We start from the raw sequence: 25,012 nt of genomic DNA on the forward strand, positions 1-25,012 counted from the left end.
TTTAATTATCCTGTGAGTTATGCAATTCACAGAAAATCGATTAATTCTGCTGTAAATATTTGAGAAGCAAAAATGGACCCCTTTATGCAGAAATAAACTTAATATTCTGGTAACTACATAAATGTGCTATTAGAAGGGATATGTTTGTTTTGTGTAATAAGTGAAGTTTTTAAATCAAATTTAAGATGATATTCACAATTTTAAAACCAAAATGTAACTTTATATACTGCTTTCGATCTGATTTTTCACCACTGTAACACCAACATTATATTTTATTTACCACTTTTGAACCCAAAATTGACTGTATTTTTTTTACCAAAATTTTGCTATTTTATTTACAATTGATTACAAACCCCTAGGCCTGGAAAAATCTGGGTCTGCTTGCGAAAACCTCTTGAATTTCTCCTTCCAATTATGCATATTTCAAATCAATAAATACAGTGGTTTCACAAGAGTGAGGTTATTTGGCACCAGTTCTCACCTTGCATTAGGTGATGCTACGTATTTTTCCAACTAATTCTATTTTGTTTTCAGATTACGTCAGCAGTAGTATCCTATCAAGATGTGGATTCATGTCCCCAAAGCAATATTCACCACAGCCTCCTCCCCCACCACCCCCACCACCACCCTTGCCTCCCCCTCCTGGTGGTAGAGGATCTCTGCTTCCTTCCAGCAAGAAGCTGTCACTCACTGAGCAAATTGCACTTCAATCAAATCGCCTCTCTCCTCGTGAAGATGTCCAAGATCACCCGAAACAAGTGACTATGAGCGATGTACTGAAGGACATTGGCAGCGTTAAGCTCCGTTCTGTTCCAAGGTAATATTTTTTACATAAATATTTTCATATGAAGTATTGGTCTGATGCACAAGATTGGCTGATTTGGATGTAATTACCGGTAATATTTTGTTGTTTAACCAATTACAATGTATTCGATTTTTAAATAGATGGGGCAGGATTCCCAGTGATCCGCAAATCCTTAACACATTCGGGTCTGGCCTCATAATACAGCATTTTTACCTCTGGTCTGCGGTTTTTGGTTGTTTTTAAAAAAATCATAGAAAAAATACTTTTAATTTGTTTTTATTTACTACACATTTCTTAAACTACAAAACTTCCTCTTTTCAATGAACAAAAATTTGTTAAATTTTCTTTTCATTTTCAGACATTTTTGAATATTTTTTTCAGCAATGTTTTGTGAAAAAAAAATACAACAAGGCAGAGGCGAATATATAGTACAAGCAATGCAAGCACTGCTTGCATAATTCGAATATCATTTAATGTACTTAATGTTCTAACCGTATTTAGTTTCCATCGCACTCGATTTCGCGAAAAAATGCGTCCGCAAACTCCCCCAGCAGCTCTGTAGCAAGCACCAGCCTCAATGCTTGCAGCCGTTCTGCGGGAAAATAAGGCCTCCGAAGGAGTCACATGGCGAAGCGTGAAATTCTGGTGGAACCTGTCCACAAAGCTTCTACAAAAAGCTGTGCTTTCCGAGCTTGCGTGATTCCCGAAAATAGCCGAGTTCAACCGAAAGCAGAAGGATTCATCTATGGGTACGTTGCCAGCAAAAACTAGTAACGAATATTTGTCTTCATGAACACGTAAACAAGATCGCAAATATAATAATAATTGTTAGTCATAAAATAACTAAAAGAAGTTATTATCACTGTTCTAAATTCCATATATATCATATTATATTACAAATTATTTTAGATTTCGCGAAATGTAAAACGCGTAAAAAAAGTTGACATTGGGAGTTGGGGCAGTGGAATTTCTGCACCCCCGTGAAGAGTTTTCTCAGGGAGGGAGGGAAGATTGGACGGACCTTGGTCCTGCACCCTGCTTCCTGGTCGGTCCAGCTCAAATTACGCCAGAAGTGTTGACCGCTACCAGTGTTTGCAACTGCCAAATTATTTACGCAGTAATTCAAGTGAGCTCTTTCACAAATTTTACAATCAATAAATTGACTGCTTTTGAATAAAACTTGGGGTGAAAATAAAGCTATCTGAGAAAGAACTATCTACTGATATTTGTACATGGCATAGAAGTAAATCGTATACATTCTGCATATTATGAGCACAAGAATATGTTTTAATGATTGATTGATTGATTTGTTGTTTTAAGTCCACTTTATGCACAGTAAGGCTAATCGGGACTGGACCTACAGTTTAAAATGGGATCTGAAACACTTGTGCCTCCACTGGGTATCGAACCCAGAACCCCTTGATTACAAGGCAACGACACTACCACTGCGCCATCGGGGAGGCCCGAATATGTTTTAAGTTCTATTATTATGGCGCAAGTGGTGTTCCCAGGGTCTTTTTACGGTCCCCATTTTGTCATCTTTTCCTTCCTTTGACGTTTTTTCTTAGATATACTGGGCCAAAAGGGGGTTATGTCTACCATCCACCCCCCCCCCTTCGCCCCGGGCACGCCATTGAATGACACTTTATTACTTAAATATTAATGTACATACTCGTTCTGCTGAAATGATTCTGATTCCTCCGCGTAATTTTTATCTCCAAACTGATATATCTTTCCTTTGTGACGGATAAAATTAAGGAAATAGGTTGGTATCACTTTCTGTTGTTTCAGAGATTTTCAAAGTGATCTTGTGTGGATGCTTGCATTTGCAGTTGTGGAAAGCGCGTGGGATAGTGCGAGTGTTTGTTGCTTCGTGTTTTGTGCTTTGAATTTATCGGAATGAACGCGTATTTAGGAACGGTTGATGTGAAGTGCTGGTGTATTATTGAGCAATTGAAAATTGCTTCGTTTAGCTCGAGAGAGATAAGTGTTAAAATGAAAATCGTGGAAGGGGGTCGACCAACACCAAGAGTTTGAAATTTATTGTGGTGAGTACATCGTCTATGCATGTGTTTCTTTGCTTTGAAATGAATTTTTTATTGTTTGTGTTTAACTTTTTATTTAGTGTTTAAGTTACTCCAATGCGGTTTTTATGGTGCCCAGAAATACTAAATTACATCATGCAGCGTAAAATAAGCAAATGATTCCCATTTTTTTTTTATCTAAATCGGTTTGGTCACCGTTTGACCATATTATATAATAATGAACAAATAAAGGTACTAATAAGTAAGTAAGAAATTCCGTCTCCCTTTAGTCGTATGCGGAAAGTTCGCATATGCAAAACGTTTAATATCATATGAATAACGTTACCTGGATTTTTTTTAAAAAGTAAATGTGACGTTTGCGGATCATATGGTTTATTTTTAGTACAGTCACTTTATTACGATATTTTGACAAATCCAGCGACTGGGTAAATGAGGCTATAAACCTTGAATCTTTCCCCTCGGCATGTCGTTGTACTACATGTTTTGTTGTACTGAAACATTGCTTGCCTCCTTCGTAAGACTACGCTTCGCTACTGCAACAAGGTAACAAATGTTAATATAGATATATTTTAAGTTCGTAATCTGGAAATTTCAATAATTAACTACTATCAATACATCTTTTGAATCTTGCATAAGAATACTTCTTATGTGCACATAACAAAAAATAAGTACAAAAATAATTACAAATTACATGGAAAAACTAAAAATACATCAGTGCATGTAGGAGAATCAAGCAAGAGGCAAGATGAATAGACCCAAAAAAATTACCTCTTCTCACTTCATTCATAAAATACTAGAGTTTGCAACACTGTTTATATTGTCAACAATTAATTATTACGAATATAACCTACCTTCCAAATCTTCATTCATCTGCATCATCAAAATCGTCGCTAACTTCAAACTCTGAGGCAGAATCCTCATGCAGAATTTCCGCTATGCAGTCTGGATGTAACGACACCATTCTAAACAATGCAAGGTACATCAACCCGACAACAAACAGTCAGTCAGTCGCAGGTGCGAGATAAAAATAGCGCATGAGTCACCTAGCAGTCGGAATTTCAACAGAGGGGCTTGAATGAACATGCACATGAGATGAAGTACGAACATAGCCCGTAGTTCAATCGGCTAAGTGATTGCATACCGCAGGATGGGCTATAGCATTTTATAGGTTTATGGGTTTAATCAGGATTAGATTTTTAAAACAATGCAGGAAAATGGGGGTTTTACCAAACTTTTTAAAATGGGGGTATAAACCGTTGAGTGTAGGCATGATTGAACAAAAACAAGAAATACAGTTTAAAATACTAGGGAAATGTATTAGGGAAGCACATGGACAAGTCGAACGTCTTAATAAGGAATGCTATAGATTACATTTGGAAGTTAGTGGGGAACTAGACGAAGTGACGTGGAACCGCATTGAAGAGAGACACTTTAGAGCTGTGGAAAAAGCCAATTTTAGGGATAGTAATACTATAGAGAGGAAATTGATGAAATTAAAATTGAATAGGAAGGATAATCTAGAGAATAAGAAACAAAAAACAGAGGAGTGGGGAAATAATGAGAACATTTTAAATTTAACCACCCACGAACCACCTAAAGAGTTGATTAGGATTATGAACAAGGGGCAGAAATTTGCAATAGGGGTAGAGAAACTTGAAAAAGAGGAATTCATAATAGCAGCAGAAACGATCGTAACAACTATTGACGAAAGGGAGGATAAAACTGAGGTTAGACAAAGGATACGTAATATTGTAGAACAACACTTGCAAAAAGAAATTAAAAAGGAAACGAACATGAAAGGGGGAGATAGAACATGGAAAGAGAAAGTAAACGAAAACCTAAGACGCGATTTAAAAAATGTAAGAAAATGGGTGAAGGCGAATAACGTATTTCTAATTAGGTCTGATAAAGAAAACAAGATGGTTATCATGGACAGAGAGGAATATCACCAAAAATTAGAAGATAGCTTTAAAGGTAACGATTTTGAGAAAATAGAGAAAGACCCTATTAATAAGATTAGAAGAGAGATCAAAAAAGGGGTAGAGACAAGCATTACATTGGGCACAAGCGAAAAGAAAATCCTTATTAAGGAAATTAAAGTTGGCAACATACCAATTGCTTTTGGAATACCTAAGACACACAAACAAGGCATACCACTTAGGCCTATTATACCAACATACGAACATCCGGGATATGGGCTAGCAAAAATGCTGGTAAAAAGAATAAGGAAGGTAAATGAGAACACCCAATATAGCGTTAGGAATGCCGTAGAAGTTAAAGAATGTATAGAAAATCTGGAAATTGATGACGAGGATACAATAAGTAGTTTTGATGTTGTTAACTTATACCCAAGTGTACCGAGGGGGCGGGCGGGAGATTGTTTACTAAGGTGGCTGTTAGAAAAAGGAATAGACATCCTAACTGCTTGGGAATATGTACGATGGTATAACCTTGTAACGGAATATAACTTTTTCTATGTCAACGACAGTATTTATAGACAAAAAGAAGGCTTGGCGATGGGAAACCCCATTTCGGGTATAGTAGCGAGCATTTTTATGCACTTCATTGAGAAGGCAGCTTTGGAAAAAACAGGAATGGGTATTAAATATTATGGGAGATACGTTGATGATATCTTGATTATAGGAAAGGGGGTAGCACTGAACAAGGTTTTTGAAGAATTAGAAAAACAAGACGAAAGAATAAACTTCACTAGGGAAAACTTAAGCGATGGAAAAATCAATTTCCTGGATCTTAGTATCTTGAAAGAAGGGAATAGGATTAGAACAGGAGTACATCATAAACCCCTATCGGGGAACTTATATATTAACAAGGAATCGGCACACCCCGAAATAACAAAGAAAAACGTATTCCTTAACTTTTTTATTAGGGCCGGTAGACTATGCAATAATGAAAAAGAAAAAGACAACGAAATTCGGTGGATAAGAAAAACAGGATTAAAAAACGGATACACAAATAGAGAAATGGATAAGATAGCGGAGAGAGCACGGAAAATTATTAGGAAAGAAGGGGATCAAAAAGAAGGGGAAAAAATCGAAAATAGGAGGGTAAAGTACGTTGGCATCCCTTACCATCAATCCGTATCGGAAAAAATCGGAAAAATAACGAGAGATTTTGGAATCGTTTGCGGGATGATAGCACCAAAGAATGTAGAAAAATACTTCACCGATTATAAGAAAGGAAAGACAACTAGGGAAATACCGGAAAAACAGAAGGGGGTTTATCGAATAGAATGCCAATGCGGGAAGGAGTACATAGGACAGACGGGCCGAAATATGGGTAAAAGATGGAGCGAGCATGAAAAAGACATAAGGGAAAAAGTTCCCAAAACGGGTCTCTCAGAACACATTTTGGAAAGTGGGCATAGAATCGCAAAAAAAGAGATAATCAGAAAAGAGGGGAGGAAATTAGGAAGAAATGTGTATGAAACAGCGAGTATTTGTAGGGGGGGGGGAAGAATAATCTTAATAGGGACGAAGGAAATTTGGAAGAAGGGTGGATCAATTTCCTCAAAAAATGGGATAAAGCCTGGAAGATTGAACCCAATATCGGTTTCCACGTCACTCCGGAAGTTATGCAAGCTGCAAGAGAGGAACGAGAATTCACGTTGGATTTGTGACGTAATAAGGGGAAACGGGAAAATTAAGGGGAGGGGAAATATTCATTGAGAATTGACCTTCATGTGGATAGATAAGCACAGTTGGGTAGGAAAGACCAAACCTGCAGGTTGCATTGTGATTTATGCAGGTTTTTTAGATTTTTAACTTTTTTACCTGTGAATAGGTCTACTGTACAAGTTTTATTAGGGAACGACTTGGTTTTTACGTACTTCTAATAGCAAAAACTTAATATTTTAAATGTACCCTAACCAACCCTTAACCACAATCCTCATATTACATTTTTGACGCAGTACTATGCCAAGTACTTAGTTTTTATACGAACCTGAGGAAAGAGATAGTCAATCTCTGAAACGTCGTTCTACAATAAGAGCACTATACTCACATACGTAAGTACAATTTTTAACTTTCCTTTTTTATATAGGATGGGCTATGCCCGTCGTTCGTCCACATTCACTTTAAGTGTACTGCGGGCTATGCCCGTTTGAGACCCCAATGTGTTAAAAAGTCTGGGAATATAAAATATGATAAATAAATGTGTTTTATGCTTGCAATAGCCATAAACTACAAGAGAAATAAAAAAAGCTATACGACATTAACATGCAGTGTTAACTGAACATTATCCATTGTCTACTGCTTTTAACTATACTTATTGTAACACAGAGAACATCTCCTCAGAGAATTATATAGAATTAGGCATACCCTTGTGGTCTTCATACTTCTGAGTGCTACATCATTTGAATGTGCTCTCATTACCTGATTCCAGTTTAAGGTTACCAGACTTCGTCTTTTACCTGGACATGTCCTCTTTTTCGGATCCTAAAAATGGTCTGGGTGGGTTTTTAGGAAAATGAGAAAATGTGCTCCTGGGTGTGTAGCAGGCGCGTCGCCTGATAATGTTCGCATGAGCACGTGAACACTCACCTATTAAATGCACACAACTATATTTCTTCGAAATAATACTTTTTTGATGTTCGAGTATACACACACAATTTAGTCTGATACGGCGTCTTTCAAGTCTGATAACTTTTTTAGATAGTTGGTAACACTGACTCCCATTGTGTTCCACGGTTGCGATGAACACAATGGCTGTGTTGTGTGTTGTGAACTGGCAGCTAAGGGGCTGTTGGCCACTATACCCCGAAAGTGTTCACTGCCCTGTGCGAACATTGTGGTGCGAACCCTGATCCAAGCGGCAATACTTCTTACATTCGGCACCAGGGCGCAGCATATACAGGCACGTCTAGGAGGACTCGAAAAGATCGGCGCTACATAGTTGCAATCTTTAGTGAGAAATCTCTAAACCTGGCGGATTTTAAATTCCAGTGAGCGCTAAAATTCACGGAATAGTGACGAGCGACTTTTCTTTAGAAACTAGTCTGCAGGAGTTATAAACTTTGAAAGATATTATGTATGATTTGCGCATGTGCGTCTAAGGGCAATTCAGACTGTGCAACTTCCTTTAGTAATCGACGTTTTTCATGCCAAGGAAATAACTCTCACCAACTTAAATTGCAAAGGAAAGTGCTGACTACATTTACATCAATTCAACGCACATTTTTCTGGTAACTATACTCAGAATAGTATGGGGTCGTATGGCCTAAATAGTTGTTACCGAAAAAAGTTATCAATTGATATTAGTAAATCATTTTTACTATTCTCTACGTTATTAGAATATGCTTATTGTAAAGAACAAAATATAACTTTCAGAAAACTAGAGCTGTATTTTTGCTACACATACATTTTATTTTTTGAAGTTAGAAAGTTGAAATAATATATGCATTTAAATTATCACAATTCAAATTAAATGCATTTTTAATGTGCATATAAACGCACATACATTCAATAAACCTGGTGTAAGTTGTTCCGCACAGCATTTTTAAAAAATACATTTTGTATTTTTCACCAGCAAATTTGATTCAGCGATTTTTAATTATAATAGCGCATGTTGAAGATTTAAAAACTTCTGCGTTTCAATTGTTGGCAACACTGCTGCTGTGGAAGAACTTCAAGGGGGAACGTTTGTTTTGGAAAGATCAAGTACCGTTAGTTTTTCGGGGCAACAAAAAAGCCTATGCTCTTTGACGGCAACGGGTAAACTGTTAGTGTCGATGTCGAGAGCAAGATATCTATTGACAAGGGGTTGGGTGAATTTATTTGCACTGGCTTTCAGACGTGCGTGCGTGTTGTGCCGTGTGTGTGTGTAGTGTAGTGTTGTGTTGTGTTTTGTACACTATGAATACTGTTAGGAGTTTGAAAGAAAAGTAATTTTCGCGATTGAGCGAAGCAGAACGAACTCAAGTAAAAAGGATGGGCCCTCACCAGCCGACCTCTACATTGTACAAGAGGTAAGTACTCCCAAATGCGTTATTAAAAGAACATTAAAAAATTACTGGTACACGAAGTACAATTGGTTATGTGGGTGCAACGTTGTGAACGCGCAATTTTCCTTGCTTATTGTTTGGAGGCGGCAATTCATGGAAAAACATAGGACACATCCTGGGCGTTTGTTACCATTTGCACATGCGACTCGCTTAAAAAGAGACTGCATCTGGATTGGAACGATTCGTTTCGTGCAATGTATAAGATCAAGGATGGTAAATATGTTTGATTGATTTGGTGCTTTAAGTCCACTTTATGCACAGTAAGGCTAATCGGGACTGGACCTACAGTTTTAAGTGGGATCCGAACCACTGTGTGCCTCCACCGGGTTTCGAACCGGAACCCCTCGCTTACAAGGCGACGACGAGTAAATATGTTAATGACAACGACGAACAGATGTTACTATACGCTTTAAATCGGTGGTTCCCAAAGTGTGTGCCGCGGTGCCCTGGGGCACCGTGATTAGCTTACAGGGGCGCAATGAAATGTTCCGATATTTTCACTGAATCGTTAGTCAATGCTATGAATGTTTCAAATATCTGCTTATTTAGTACTTTTTTTTTTACATATAAAATGTTTCTGAATTTCTTACAAGTAACTGAGCGTTGCAAGTGTTAGAGAGAGAGATACATTCTGGGCACCGCGGCAAAGTCTTGAAAAAACTAAGGGAGCCGTGAAGCAAAGAAGTTTGCGAATCCTTTCTTTAAATGGTCGAAAATCAATCTCTCACTGAACCATGGCTAGGAGGAAAAATACGAAACACTAGGAAAGAAGGAATACAAGGAATGTCACATTGACTGATACTTTAATCACAAGCATCACAACCGAGTTATTGTGGGCGTGGCGAGGGAACATTCTGTAGAATACCCAAATATCTTATACTATATACAATTTTTTTTCTGGACTGGACGCGTCCTCCTCTCTGTCCCGCTAACGATGCACATGCTTTCAATGATGAATGAATGTCGTTGGTTAACATATGGTCGCTGTAATAGAAAGTAGATTGCGAAGTATGATAATCTTGTGTTGTACATACCTGAGATTGCATGTTATACTAATTAGTTTGCACTAGCCATCACTAATTGTAAATAACGTAATTAAAAGGGTGTTAATTGAATAAAATAGTATTGTATTACTTCAGATATAGCGTGATTTTGGGAGAAAATTGTTGAAAATAAGTTGAACTGTTATTCTTACTTGTTCAATATTGAAGATAAAGTTACAAGGGAGAGTAGTAAATCTCCAATCAGTATAAAAATTTTATTGTGAACACCCGTATGTGAACAGCACGTGACGCCACTGGTGTGTAGACAACTACTTCAACTTCAAGATTCGTAACAACATGTTATATTTGTAAATAATTGTTAATTTTGTTCCGTATTCAATTTCAAAGAAAGGAAGGGCCTCCCCGATGGCGCAGTGGTAGCATCGTCACCTTGTAATTAAGGAGTCCCGGGTTCGATACCCGGTGGAGGTGCATAGTGGTTCGGATTCCACTTTAAACTGTAGGTCCAGTCACGATTAGCCTTACTGTGCACAGAGTGGACTAAAAACATCAACTCAAAGAAAAGAAATACAACACACTCGGTTGCAAGCGCAAAGACAAAAAAAATGTTCATAATTCACGATATGTGCGACTTATTTTATATATATTACTCCCTCTGTCCCATAATTATTGTCCGGTACACTTTTGTTTGTTGTCACAAAATACTTGTCCCATTTTCAAACTGTGACACTTGTGTATACAGAAGAAGAAAATGAAACACGGGAATGAGTCATACAACGTTATTACTCAAGGATCAGTACAAATTGGCCGATCAAGTATCCAAAAGAACATAAATAAAAAGTTACCATTTTGTAGGGATGGGCCGATATGAAATTTTGGCCGATACCGATAAAGTACCGATATAAAATTTACCGATACCGATAACCGATATTCCACCGATCCGATATAAGATTAGAAATGGTCCTTGAAAAACCTGAAAGGTTCAATGACCTCTTTAAGAAATGTGTGTTTCAAGGTGACTGCAGTGCAAAAGAAGTTGCATATTTAGTCATTTACTTTTTAGAAAGATGGGCATGGATATTATCCATAGAAATTACAACAAAATGGCAGAATTTTGCACTAAATTATCAGATAATAATCGATATATCGGATCGGTGAAATAATCGGTAATTTTACCGATAAACCGATACACCGATATGCCTATATCGGCCGATACCGATAGAGTACCGATTAATCGGTCCCATCCCTACCATTTTGGCATACCGGATTATAATTATGGGACAGAGGGAGTAATTCGTATTTTCAATAAATTAAAAATACAAATCTTTGTTACTTACGTGAAATGAGTATCTATTTTCTGCAAAGACATAACGAGGAGGAGAAATGGAAGGGCAAGGCCAGGGAGGGGAGAGACGACACACCTGCAACATCATACATAGGACAAGGAAGAAACTGGCAGGCTGCATGGGAACAGTGTAACAAGCGGGGTCCCTTCTTTTTTAATGTTTTAGTTGTACATAGGACTTTTAGTACGAAGGTTTTATAGTGATAGTTTTAACAAATGATAGAGAAAATGGGGTTAGCAACAGTTTTAGAAGTGTTTTCCAAATTTGTACCTCTTCCTTTTCCCTGACGAGAGTATGATATAATTTGGATAGCCAAGAGAAGAGCCTGAAGAAGGAAACAGTTGTTTCTGAAACGTCGTTGCACAAAATAGATACTCATTTCACATAGGTAACAAAGTTTTGTATTTTTAATTTATTGAAAATTCGAATTAATAAGAAACAATGTGATGAAATACTACATATATATATTTTATTTGCAAATTATGTTGACCTGCATTAATATTTTCGTAATCGGTAATGTAAGAGATTATTTGTAAAAAGTATATTTTCTCACTATGTCATTAAGAGAGTTGTCAAGTAGTATAATACTTCTGTAAAACCTTTCGTGAAATCTAAAAATGTCCTCTTTTTTTTAAGGTTTGCATCCAGTTTGAAAAGTGAATGTTAGTGACATGAGTGTCCTTTGTCACTACTGAACTTCAAATATAAGTAGCTTAATCCGCAGAGATTCATTATAAGAAGAGTTTTTCTCTGTGGTATTACAGCCCTTTTAAAAGTATTTTTGTATTTAGAGAATGTATTTTTTTTAAAAAAAAATTTCTTCAAAATGATGTGACAGTTCCATCCTTTGTAGATTGCTTAATGGAATGAACTCTTATGAGTTGATGTAAAAGCTTAGGTGGTAAATCACCTATCATGACACAGTAGATACAAGACCCTTTATATGCAGCTTATTAAAAGGAAGGAGATTTCTATGCCGTGTTGAAATCATTCAGGGTAATCCAATGATGTCATATAATAGCTTCTAGGAATGAATGGTGAACACGATTACAGGGTGTCTACTAGTGATGAAAGTCAAGAGAAAGTAATCAACAAGTAGGCGAAGAAGTCAATATAAAGTCAAGAAATTATACTTGTGGTCACGAATTGTTGCTATCACAATCACTGATTGAGTTTATTTTCTCCCCATTTCGGCTAATTTCGAAGATGAGGATGAATGGGGGAAAGACAAGATGACGATCAGAAATATGTAGAGACAACAACACGAGCCCCGCGTAAGGTTATACTGGCTGAGAGTCCAGACACCAGAGCCTCGCTAGTCTGCCAAATGCAGTCCAGGATGCATTAATAGATAAATCAAGTTTCTCTTGTTAAATACAGCTTCAGCTTTCATCTTAACTGGCCTTTTGGTAGATATTTTTCATTATATAAATATTTATTTTCATAATTCCTAATTTCCAACTTTTCCTAAGTAAGTGTCGAATAAATGAAAGTTAAGAGAAATGAAAAAAAGGTCAAGAAAAAGTCAAGAATTTTGGATTCATTATTTTGGTAGACACCCTGAATTAGCTGTGAACTGCTTGTAGTTAAAGTGGCATGCAATTTTTGTTCTACATTTTCACAATGAATGGTAATTGCTAGCCATTTTAGTTGTGTTTCTTGATGAGATAATGAGAAAAATCATGCATATAAGGAAGCTTTCTGTCCGAAGTGACAAGCAACAGAAATAAACCCACAGAAATATAGGCTACCTTTCATACCAAAAATCCTAACTAGTATCTTGAAGTAATGGGTATGTCCCAACACGTGTTCTCGGGTTAACAGCCAAGTCAAGTCTGTGTTAGCGCCCCTTTTGAGTTCATACATTGATCTCATCATGAGGGACACCTGTTTGAATCACGTCGCCTGAAAAGCTACAATTCCTAATGTGCATATGTTATTTCCAGATCTCCTGGAGGTACACCCATAAGACAGCTGCCAGTTCCTAGTCAACACAACGATCCGACAGCCATCCTGGCAGCTGTGCTGAAGAAGAGGTACGCTGCCATACAGGAAGAAGAGAATGAAGAAAACCGTGAATCTGAAAGCAGTTTCAGCGATTCCGATAATGTTGACTCATGCCAAACTGAGGTGTGTATGTTCATTATAACTAGGGCTGAAGTATTACTGGTTTGAATTTGTTTGAATTGAATTGTTGAGTCCACTTTATGCACAGATAAGCTAATCTGGACTAGACCTACAGTTTAAAGTGGGATCTGAACCACTATGTGCTTCTATCTGCTATCGAACCCAGGACCCCTTGATTACAAGGGGAAGACATTACCACATGCCATTTTAGAGGCCCGAATTGTTACCAGTGTATCTGTAACCTAAAGTATTTTTGATTGAATTTGAATTTTGATTTTAAAATTTTGGGTGCATCAGCACTTAGGCTATTTTGCACCCGTCGCATTATACGAGGGTCCAGCCCCTTACCGTTACAAATAACTCTAACGTTGCATAAGTAAAATCTGAAAATTTTCTGACTTCTGTTAAAGGTTAAGGTTGAGGCACTCAGCACACACAAGGACAAAAAACAGTACAACACACACAAAATTATACTGGCCATAGTGCCAGTCGCCAGAACCTCGTTCGTGTGCAAAATGCAATCCAGGGTGTACTATGTGGAAGTGAGGTTGATGGTTGGGTGTACTACGTGGAAAATCACCCCCCTTTCACCCCAGTATTTTTGATTGATTTGGTTTATTTTACTTCGCATGTCTGCTACTTTGGCCAATTGCGATGAGGATGATGATGATGCGATGATGAAATTAATGAAGAAACACACAAAGAACACACATGCCCAGGCTGGGATTCAAATCTGGGACCTGTGCAGTCGTAGCATGGTGTGCTAACCACTCCACCACGAAGGCCGGCTCTGAAAGTTTTTGTTTGAATTTAATTACCAATAATTTTCCAGAGCCAAAGTGTGTTGGTGTCTTTGGTGTCTACAACCTACAAAATATCTTAAAACACTCTTATGCGGTCTAAATATCTAGTTAATTATGCAAAATGGCCAATTGTAATTAATTTTGTGCTCTTATTGTGTGACATAAGTGGATATTTTAATTAAATGACTGTTATTTTAACATTCTAAACATCTCATGCAAGAACCTGTGAATATATGAAAGCACACAACTTTGGAAAACTGCAATGAATTGCTTATTTAAGGTGAGGAGATACAATTACGCACCAATTGTGCATTTATTTCAGTTTCGCCCGAATGGGCACTGCTACTAAAAAGAACCCTGAGCGTATCCAAGAGTATGAATTTCTCTCCATGTTGCAAGTGCAAACATTTTGTTAATGTTGATTATTAAGCTGGACACGATGTTTGAAAAATATAATGAATAATAATTTTCGGAATCCCATGTATTCCTTGTGGGAATCAACTTCAACATCAAATTACGGCTAATCAAATGGAAGTTTCGACTTTTCCGCTGGTGAAATTTATCTTGAAACTGCCCTCTTCCCGTTGATATCTCTTTCCATTCCATCGGAAGTTTTATATTCACAAGAGAATGAATCAAATCATACTCCCATATGATCAATGCTTTTTCCCCTGCCTCCTTGCAGTGTTGCCAAACCTGATGGGCATAAAAGAACTAAATTTCATCTTAAATGAAGTTAAAACTGACTCTCATGGAGCTAGATTTACAATGGCTGGATAAAATGCCTTCTAGTGTAATATTAGTTGTCAAAGGGGCGGAGCACTGCTATTATCGTTAACTCTAAATTGATGACAATTTATTCTTAGTTTTCAACATCTATATCTGGCGGCATCGCCCATCTCAATAATCCACCGATGGTGGTATGAAATCGAAAGTAAAGAATTCCCTGACGACAATATTATGTCAATTTCATGTCTAGCATTGCGCTATAAAGAAGTAGCTGGGGAGATAAGAGAGAGTGTGGCGACACAGCCAATATAACATTATCACGTCACGTGCAAAATGTATAATTATGACGAAAGGTGGTCTATGTGGGTCGGAACCAGAGATGGCATCATAGTGGGGCACAGGGGGTGGGCGTCCCAGTTCACAGCCGAACGAGTGCAGGGAAGATTGATTGATTTAGTTTATTTTACTTCGCATTTTGTGCCTCTTGGCTAATTTGTGAAGATGGGGATGAGTGATGAAATTGATGAATGGACATTCACAAACAACCAAGACAGAGCGGGATTCGAACCTGGGACCCTTGGCGTCGCAGCTCGATGTGCTAACCACTCGGCCACAGGATCCGGCTAGAGTGCACGAAAGAGCCAGATCTTGCTCCAAGAGAGCTAAGTTGGCACACTGCCATGGACGGAAGGGCTTGGGAAGACTCCCGTGGAAATTGTATCGCATACCCTTAAGGATCCAAGACTGATCCAAAAAAAAAAAAAAAATTCAAATGCTCCTTGTTTTTTGAACAATGTGACTACAATGTTATGACAATTGTTTTTAGTATTAGTGCCACAGTGGTTCAGTCAGGTGACTGCTATGAGAACCTGGGTTTCATTCGTGTGATCTCAGATGGGATTTTTTGGTGCCCACCCAGCTGAACACTTCACTGGAATGGTCATGGAAATAGAAGGGAAATTCGGTGCATTTCTGGAATATCAATGTTTTTGTGGAAGTGCACTAAAAACTGGTTCTTGAACAAAGAAGGAAAATACAAGCAAGAAATTATAATTGTGTTTTGGAGAAACTATGCTACAGTTTGATATACTGAATATTCTAGCAGTTACAGTAGATATTACACATTAACTACTCTAGGAAAAGGAGTCATATTTTGAACTATTTTCTACTAGAAATCTACTGCAACATGTGGGTATTGGCATTTACCACCTTCTTGTTGCAATTGTTGGTACATATTAGGATTAATACATGTATTATTAAATTTTACTATAATTATGGATTATTTAAGCTACGATTTTTTATAAAACAAATTGTTTGTCATTAGTCACTACATGGCAAGTATTGCATAAAAGCTCACTAAGTTTACCATCTTGTTATTAATTTTAACTTCTTTTAGTGGGTGTTTAGCTAAAATGTAGTGAGTTCATACATTGTACAGTCACGGACACTTCTGGGTTATAACAATTCCATTAACTTTCAATTGAATCGATACAACCCAGAAGTGTCCATGACTGTACAAATGTGTAAATACATGAATTGCTCTCTTGACTTCGTCTGGAATTTTGTTTTTATGAAATTGTAGCCACTAGGGATGGGATAGATTTATCAGTATTCTATTGGTATTGGCCCATATAGGCATATCTGTTTATCGGTAAAATTACCAATTATTTTGCCAATCTTATATATCTAAAATATCTTATAATTTAGTGCAAAATTCTGCTATTTTGTTATAATTTTTATGGATAGTCTCCATAAAAGGTAAATGTCTAAATATGCAAATTGTTTGCACTACAGTCACCTCAAAACACACATTTATTAAGGAGGTCAATGAACTATAAAGGTTCTTCAAGAATTTTATATCAGATCAGTCATCGGTATCGGTAAATTTTATATCGGTACTTTAGTAGACATCCTGATCACCTCCGCTGTGGGTGAGATTGAGAATGTACAGGTTCGTATTAGGAATGGACATTTGAATCTAAAATTATCCCATATCCGAATCCCACATCTAGAATTTGACAACTTTACTTGTCTTAATAATATTATTTTTATTAACACCTGTAAAATAGAACTTTCTTCTCTTCCAGCATGAGCAAGATAATTCAAGTTCAAATTGGAGACATGAACTTGCCTTGAAGCAGAACAGGTCCGTAGAATGGAACTGACTATTAATGGTAAACGGAAATGTACCATGCGCAGTCATCTCTACGTGTTCACCCATTGTGCATGTGCCATAACATGTTACAGCCTTGGTTGATATTCTGATGATTCTCATCTCGTATGTTTCTACATAAATTAAGTGCAATTTTGATATTTTCATACTCAGGTTCAAGCAACAATGTGATAATAAAGGTGCCATTGGTATCAATATGATCTCAGGTATGAACCAATAGTTACAAATTATAAGTGTGTGCTGAATTCATTATAGTTACTGAATATTTTATATTTTTGTAAAGCATGTTAAGAATCTAAAGAATAAACTTTTTCTAAGTTTTAAAGATATGTGCTCCTAATTATATGAAAAATTACTGTAGGAAAGTTTAATTAAATATTTTAATGATTTTTTGTCTCTTATTTAGAATATCCCCTTTCTGTAGGCAATACATAAAAGTGTGATTTTTTTAATTAAAAAAATATCACATTTTTTTGGATTTGAATGTAGCAACAATCAGCATTGTAGAATGACACTGCTTCCCCCCCCCCTTCATTTTGAATGACACTTGGTGTATACTGTATACACTGGAAGTACATTAAACAAATTTCTAAAGGAAACAATCGTTGAGGTTAAAATGTTAAAACTAAAACTTCCAAAAGAAAAACTTTTAACTGCTGTCTAAAATTAACCAAATTATATGAAGAGCTCAGTTGTAAAACATGGTGACATTTTGGTTATTTCTGAGTTCATTAAGAAAAATGGTTATTAGAAACTATACTGTAGATATTTTTTTTGTGTTGTGTTTACCAATTTCACAAGGCTCCCCTGAGTCCAATGCAATTTGTATGACATGGCAATTTCACTCGAAAATTGAAGGATGGCACATTTTGCTTTGTAACTCAAAAATTACCATGTTATACACCCGAGCCCTTCATATATCTTATATATATTATACAAATATATCTTATAATTATCTAAAATTTCCTTTTATATGTTTTCAACGTATCCTGAAAATTTCTAAATGAATCTGGTACTGGCTGTTGTATAATTTATAGTGTTTCAAATTATCAATCGCAAAATGCAACTAGATTTTGGTTTTGTGCAGGGGCGGCGCAAGAAATTTTCGACCGGGTGGGCAGAAGATGTATATTCATAAATTAAGGTGGGCAGTATAAATGTAAGACCTTATATGAGTTTTGCATGCACTCATGCCCCCCCCCCCTCCCTTCTTCCAACATATACAGGGTGTCCGAAAACAACTTCAACGACGGTTGGATGCTGGTAGATATATAAGAAACTTTTCCAATTGAAAAGAACTTGCGAGTCTTATCTGGCAAAATACAAAAGAATATTTATACTTGCGATGTTGTAAGCATAGGTGTGCGCAGACTAATTTATTTTGGGGTGCATTAAGGGAAGTTTCAGTTACCTATCTGGACAAGGCAAATATCATCGAAAAGTAATAAATAAATAAATAACATTGTATGGATTATGTTAAGCACAAAGTTCTAAAATGTCGTCCCTATTCTATGTTAGTTAACCACAAGAAAAATCACATGATTACATAACTGATAGGAAATATGTATCTGTAATAAGATTTTTGGCCTCCCTGATGGCATAGTGGTAAAGTCGTCGCCTTATGATCAAGGGGTCCCGGGATCAATAACTGGTTGCTAACTCATTATCAAGTCAATAATTCTGCAGCTATTTTTCAAACCTACAGAGCTGTTTTATCAAAATATATTTTTGTGATTGCTTCTTATTAGCAGAACGAATATAAAATTGTTATTTCTTCTTTATTTTGGATACCATATCGAAATTAGAAGATGACAGGTATATAAAATTGTGATGATGAAAGGGACATATCAAATTACCTCTGTCTTAGTATTTCAATGTAGACCTAACTAAACAACTTTGTGTGTTGCTGGAGGAAGCATCGCGAAGAAGAGGTTTTTATTTGTTTAACATATTACCTTAATCATACCCAGGCCGGAAGCCCGGAGTTGACAACATCAAGCACCTCCACTCCACCCCTTCTACTCTCAGTTTCAGTTATAACTTTTTGGCCAAGTTATATGGCAGACAGTTAATTATATTTCTCATCATTCTATATTTTTGCCACATTTCAAGTATGTATTTCTTTTCATTATGTGGCACATTTTCAAAGCAATTTGATGCATCGTCCCTGTGAAGGCCAGGAGCTGCAGCCCTCAGGCCCCTAATCCTGTTCTAATCTTGATCATATTCTGCACAATTTTTCGCCTCCCATAAAGCCTTCTAAGCCTACTGGCTGCTTAAGCATACAAGTGGGCATTAGATCACATTTTTTGTTAAAATCTTTGGAAATTCCTTTCGCTTTCCAATGATAAAGTTAAGGAAGTTGAAAGAAAAGCGTAAATTAATTTCACTCAACTTATTATTTACTCTGACTTTCGTAAACATATTCACTAAATCAGTGTTTCGGCAAAGGACAACGAAGCTTTTAATTGAATGATAATATGTCAACTTGTCTGTAATATAGATAATATTCACAAGTAAAATACACATGGAGTGAACACCATAACAAACTTATTTATTGAACCCTCGCATTTTCCCAAGTGTATATATTTATTGAATTTGATTGGGTGGGCAATCGGGTGGGCACAGCAATTTTTGGGTGGGCAATTGCCCACCCGTGCCCACCCCTGTCGCCGTCCCTGGTTTTGTGCCTATAATCATTTTTCAAGTCACCAATTTCAGTGACTAGGCAACAGCTACCTGATGGACAGAGCAGTTCCAGAAGTGTCTAAAAATATATTTTTCCACTCATAAGTATATAGTGTTGATATATGGTAGTTACCTGCATTTGTAAACGTCCCTTTAAAAGTGACTTGAATAAAAGAAACACTGTTTCCAGAAATTGCTTGACAATCAGTTCAATGTATGATTTGTGTACATGATCAAAGTGAGTTGGACGGACCATTGTTGCAAAATTTCAACCCAAAGGATGCCGTAAAATGATGGAGGTGTAATGCGTTGAGTACACATGTTTGCCCTTTGGCTTCCAGTAGTTGTCATGTAGTTTGGCAGCCTCATCTGAAACTTTACCGCACTATATCAGTTGAGATATTTTACTTTGTGCTGATTTAAAAGACAGATTAATAATCCAAACGTGTGGTGAAATATTCTGCACTTTTGAGCAAGCATTGTTTGCAATAAACTGCCAATGCTATTATTTTTTTATATATAATTTATTCATCACTGCAAAAATACACACTACTTGTCAGTATGAATAAGTTTTATTGAAAAGATATGCACTAAGTACTTGTTTACATTCTTTGGAACACTTTCATCCCACCAAGAAACCCTCTGGACAATATTCCATTACATGATCCTACGCATATTTTCGCTCCACTGAACTCTCCCACCTACATGATACACGACAGGACTCTCACGGTAATTTTTTTCAATTGTAGGACACATTATTTGCCAATATGAATGCTTTATTGAAAAATATGCACTAACCACTAATTTACACGCATTCATTTTCTGACATGATATCATTCTGTTTACTTTCTGCACTTTGTATTAAGCTAGAGTCATAATCACTGTCTTCTACATATTCCTCCTCTGACGAAGATGTGTCTCCGCCAACAATTTCATTGTCTAAATCTTCAAGAAGCCTCAATTTCTTGATCCATCAATCTTCTTCCTTGGATCATTTCAACATTTGACAATGCGACAATAAACTGAAACTACAACTAGTGATAGTAGCCAGGCACGCACGGGGTCAAAACTTTCCATATATAGCAACAGTGCCACCAAACAACTGTTACTGCTGAACTAATTGTTGGAGGGAGATGAGTCACAGCAAGATGAGTGAGACAAGTCCGTTTGAAAATAGGTGGGTTTCCAAGATCGTAAAGAAATTACATGCCATGCAGAATATGAGTCGTCTTGGAAGAAATCTACTGCATTAAATAATTTATTATGGTAAATTTATTATTCCTTCAACAAATTTAAAATAGTTTTTGTGAAGCATACTTTAAGGTTCCCTGTCCCCTTCCCTTGACCTTGGACAAAAGTCCATTCTAGGGGAAGCAAACATTGATGAAAAAAAGAGACTAGGAGAATCTACCAGTAAGAATACAGTAGCAGGACAATTGGATACTCATGATGGAATTAGTTTTTACGTGTTCCTTGCATTTTTCTACCAGACGGCCAAGGTCACTTGCAAGGGGTACAGAGGGGCAATTGCCCCCCCCCCTCGATTTCAAATTTTATACAAATAAAAATACATTTAGTAAAATTTTCTTGATCACTTCGCTTGCATTTTGTGCTCTTCTTATAGTCCAAGTTCAGAGCCATAGCTATGGCATGGTGAGAGTCGGCCCTGGCCTGGGAGCCAAACGATCTATATGGAAAAAAAATGTTAAAGAGAATGCCATGGCGCCCCGTAAAATTATTGCACCCTATTAAAACATTTTTTTTCCTATCGAACTTAATATGAAATATTAATGATGACACTGTAATCCAAGAAGTCATTGATCAATCAAAGGATTCCTGTTTGTTTGTCAGTTATAACACCATTAAGCCTTGTTTCCATGATATGAAAAACTCAATATGCTGACCAAGGCAGAAATTTATTTTTTTATAAAACATAAACTAAACGTAACGTTTAGTTTATGTTTTATAATAAAATTAATTTCTGCCTTTGTTTGTCAGGTGTCGAAACATGTATTTCAACTATAATATAATAAAATTCATACAATATTTTGCAAAATGGTTAACGTAACCAGTAGGCAAACATTGTCTGTAGTGATGCAAGTGTCTCCCCTTTGTAAGAAATAAGAGTCCGTGGTGGACTAAGGGACCCATGTTTTAATGTTTTAGCAAGTACAAAAAAAAGTATTACACATTTTTACACAATTCGTCAAAGTGTAGGTAATATGTAACCATTATTATTTAATTAATTCGATTTTTCTTGCATAACACAACACAATGGTGTTGTTGGATTCTCGTTAGATTCCTTTGTGAAAATGTTGCATACTGGAAACTAGAGGGAAGCATTATGAAGTATGATTTATAAAGGGCTCCCTTAATCACTTCTGCAGAGAGGCCCAAAGTTCTTGGTGCATTCAGGGCCGGATTAAAGTGGATGCTATTGATGCTGCAGCATTAGGCCCATACCTGAAATAGGCCCAGATGAAAAGACGAAAATTTTCTAAAAAGCTGAAAAGGTTTTTTTTTCTATATTAACCTGAAAATAAATCTTAGAATGAATTTGGTGCCCAATTTCGTACGCCTAGACACAGCGTTACTTATTATACAGTTACTATCATTCTTTGAGCTGTGACGTAACTATAACGTTGTTGTGTTTATTGTTCACCGAAGATTTCAAGCATCAGGCCCAATTCCATCTTAATCTGCCCTGTGCATATTAATCGTCTATTAACATTATGGACCTGTAAATATCAAGTCCCTATTAGCCTACCTAGGTATTTATGTTATACTTCATATTCTTTGGCAATGTGGAAAGGTCAATATCGAAATATTGCTATTTGATGTTGCTCGTAGTTTTTTTTTTGTTCGTTGCAGTTTCAAGATATCATCCCTTTTCTGTTACTTATCTCTTTTGGAGGAGGGGGTAAGTGCCTCTGTGTACCCTGTTATATCTGCCAATGCGACACAACGTATTAAAAATTTGCCCCCTCTAGGATTGACTTCGCCCCCTCCCCTACAAAGTATTCCTGGTTACGGGTCTGAGGGGGTTGGTGGGTGTCATAGCCCCCTGGCCCAGTATTCCTAAAAAAAAAGAACGTCTAAGGCAGGAAAATATGACACTAAGAACAACAACATGCAAACCCTCCTCTTCAAAAATTCTGGGCACGCCACCGAAGGGATGGAAGGGCACGATTGGCCCATAAGGAGCCAACCTCCGTGGCGGAGTGGTTACCACAGCGCGCTACAGTAGCGTACGCAGGATTTCGTCAAGGGGGGGGGGGGGTTATTTCTAAAACTTTCTCCAAATTCACATTACCTTTTATTTATTATACTTTAATTAAATAATAATAATCACAATTAATTAATAATACTTATAATTAATTAATTAGCTGAATTACTACTAATACTACTACTACTATTATGTAGTAGAGATCTACATAAATATACCATTTATGAAAACAATAGAAAGAAATTACTTTCTAATCATTCAATTTTTATCAAATCCTGGGAGCATTTTTTTGTTTTTGTTTTTTGTCTGGTCAACGAGGTGAGACATTTTAAGGGTGAAGAAAATCCATAAAACAAGAAAATATATTAAAATAAATTGAAATAATTAAAGTATGGAACTCATCCAAGAAGCTGCGGTGGTCTGGTCGGTAGAGCATCTGACAATCACGCGGGAGATCCGGGTTCGATTCCCGAAACTGGTTGGAATTTTTCCGGCTTCTTCCCCGCATAAATGCCCCCGATAATTCACATCTGGATTGTCTCACTGTTCTTACCAACAAAATATTTTCCAATAGTTAAGCTTATTGTCGTTTGAATAATTGTCTAGTCAACAAGGTGAGACATTTTAAAAAGAGACATTCAAACGTGCTGCGGTAAATAATACAATGGGAAGGCAGACTGGTGACTGTATTCTTGTCCGCCTAGCCTTTGTCTATGCATTAGCCACTAACAACGAACCAAGAACTTTCTTTAGTTAATTCTCATTGTTCACACAAAAAAATACATGTTCGTTGAACACTGGCGTACGTAGAGGCATGGCCGATGGTTAGAGGCACATACTTTTGGTAAATAAAAAAGCAAAATTTCAGTATAAAAACAGAGTCAATTTCGGGTTCAAATGAAATTTCGCTGTTATAGCGGTGAAAAAGCAGTATATAAAATTACATTTTGGTTTTAAAAATGTGAATATAATCCCAATTTGATTTAAAAACTGTACTATTACACAAAATAAACATATCCCTTCTAATAGCACATTAAATCATTACCAGAATATTACGTTTATTCCTGTATAGAGGAGTCCATTTTTGCTTTTCAAATATTTACAGCAAAATTAATCAATTTTCCGTGAATTGCATAACACACAGGATACTTCAGACTTCAGAAAGTGTCGCATCGGTATATAAACGGTAAATTTCGTGTTTAAGAGTCTATTTCGCATTTTGCATTTCATTTCGCATCATTTCGTGACAAAACAGAGTAGGAAAATGCACCTCACACCTTTCAGAAACCTTAAAAATTAACATTGCAATGTGTTATTTCAAATTTCGTTTTCTTTTTGTCAAAAACGAAATATGCATGCCTCTACCGATGATACTACAGCCCCTACCAAAATTTTGAGAAAATCAGAATTTTCAAATAAAAGTCCGTTAAGAACTTTAAAAAATCAAAATGTGTAAATACGAAATCTCTTTTAAAGTGAATCCCGATTACCATTTTTGTCTTTGAATACAATTTTAATAGACTGAAAAGCTCCAAAAATATGAAATATATTATTATGCACCCTGCCCTCCAAAACGAAGCCATGTGTTATCCACATTTACTATTCTGGCCCCTCCCCCCCAAAAAAACTGCGTACGCCAGAGTATTGAACATTGTTGCAACTGAAATACAAAACATTTTATTTCTCTTTTAAATCATAGTTACCCTCATATTTCACTTTCAAGAACTTGTGCTTATTTTCAAGGCATCACTCTGAAAGACTCGTGTGCTTGGAATGCTGTGCTTTTCTCCATGCTACATGGAAATAATAATTCAAATTATTATTATTATTATTAGTGGTAGTAGTATATGTAGTAATAGTAATAGTATTGTCCCAGATCTTTGACTGTGGTAAATTGGCCATTTAAATTTTTTTCCACCGCATTTTTCATAATATTTCACAAGCTCAAGGGGGGGGTTTAAACCCCGTAACCCCCCCTTGCGTACGCCACTGGCGCGCTACGACTCCAAGGGTTCGAATCCCGGCCTGGCCGTCTTCTTTATGTGTG

At 36.7% G+C, this 25,012-nt stretch overlaps 1 protein-coding gene across 1 annotated transcript; it reads left to right on the forward strand.

The window, feature by feature from the left end:
- The first annotated feature begins 536 nt into the window (after window positions 1–536).
- On the forward strand, window positions 537–17,440 carry LOC145988173 (mitochondrial fission regulator 2-like). The gene is made up of 3 exons (XM_083123001.1): window positions 537–817; window positions 13,166–13,349; window positions 16,966–17,440. The coding sequence occupies exons 1-3, from the start codon at window positions 573–575 to the stop codon at window positions 17,041–17,043; spliced, it is 507 nt and encodes a 168-aa protein (XP_082979127.1). The 5' UTR covers window positions 537–572; the 3' UTR covers window positions 17,044–17,440.
- The last annotated feature ends 7,572 nt before the right edge of the window (window positions 17,441–25,012 follow it).

This window comes from Lepisma saccharinum, chromosome 5 (genome assembly GCF_977018435.1).
Source record: "Lepisma saccharinum chromosome 5, izLepSacc3.1, whole genome shotgun sequence".
NCBI classification, from domain to species: Eukaryota; Metazoa; Arthropoda; class Insecta; order Zygentoma; family Lepismatidae; genus Lepisma; species Lepisma saccharinum.

Coding starts and splice junctions, on each gene's coding strand:
- LOC145988173 (XM_083123001.1), top strand. CDS start 573: ATGTCCCCAAAGCAATATTCACCACAGCCTCCTCCCCCACCACCCCCA. Junction 818..13,165: donor AAGCTCCGTTCTGTTCCAAG/GTAATATTTTTT, acceptor TGTTATTTCCAG/ATCTCCTGGAGGTACACCCA. Junction 13,350..16,965: donor TTGACTCATGCCAAACTGAG/GTGTGTATGTTC, acceptor CTTCTCTTCCAG/CATGAGCAAGATAATTCAAG.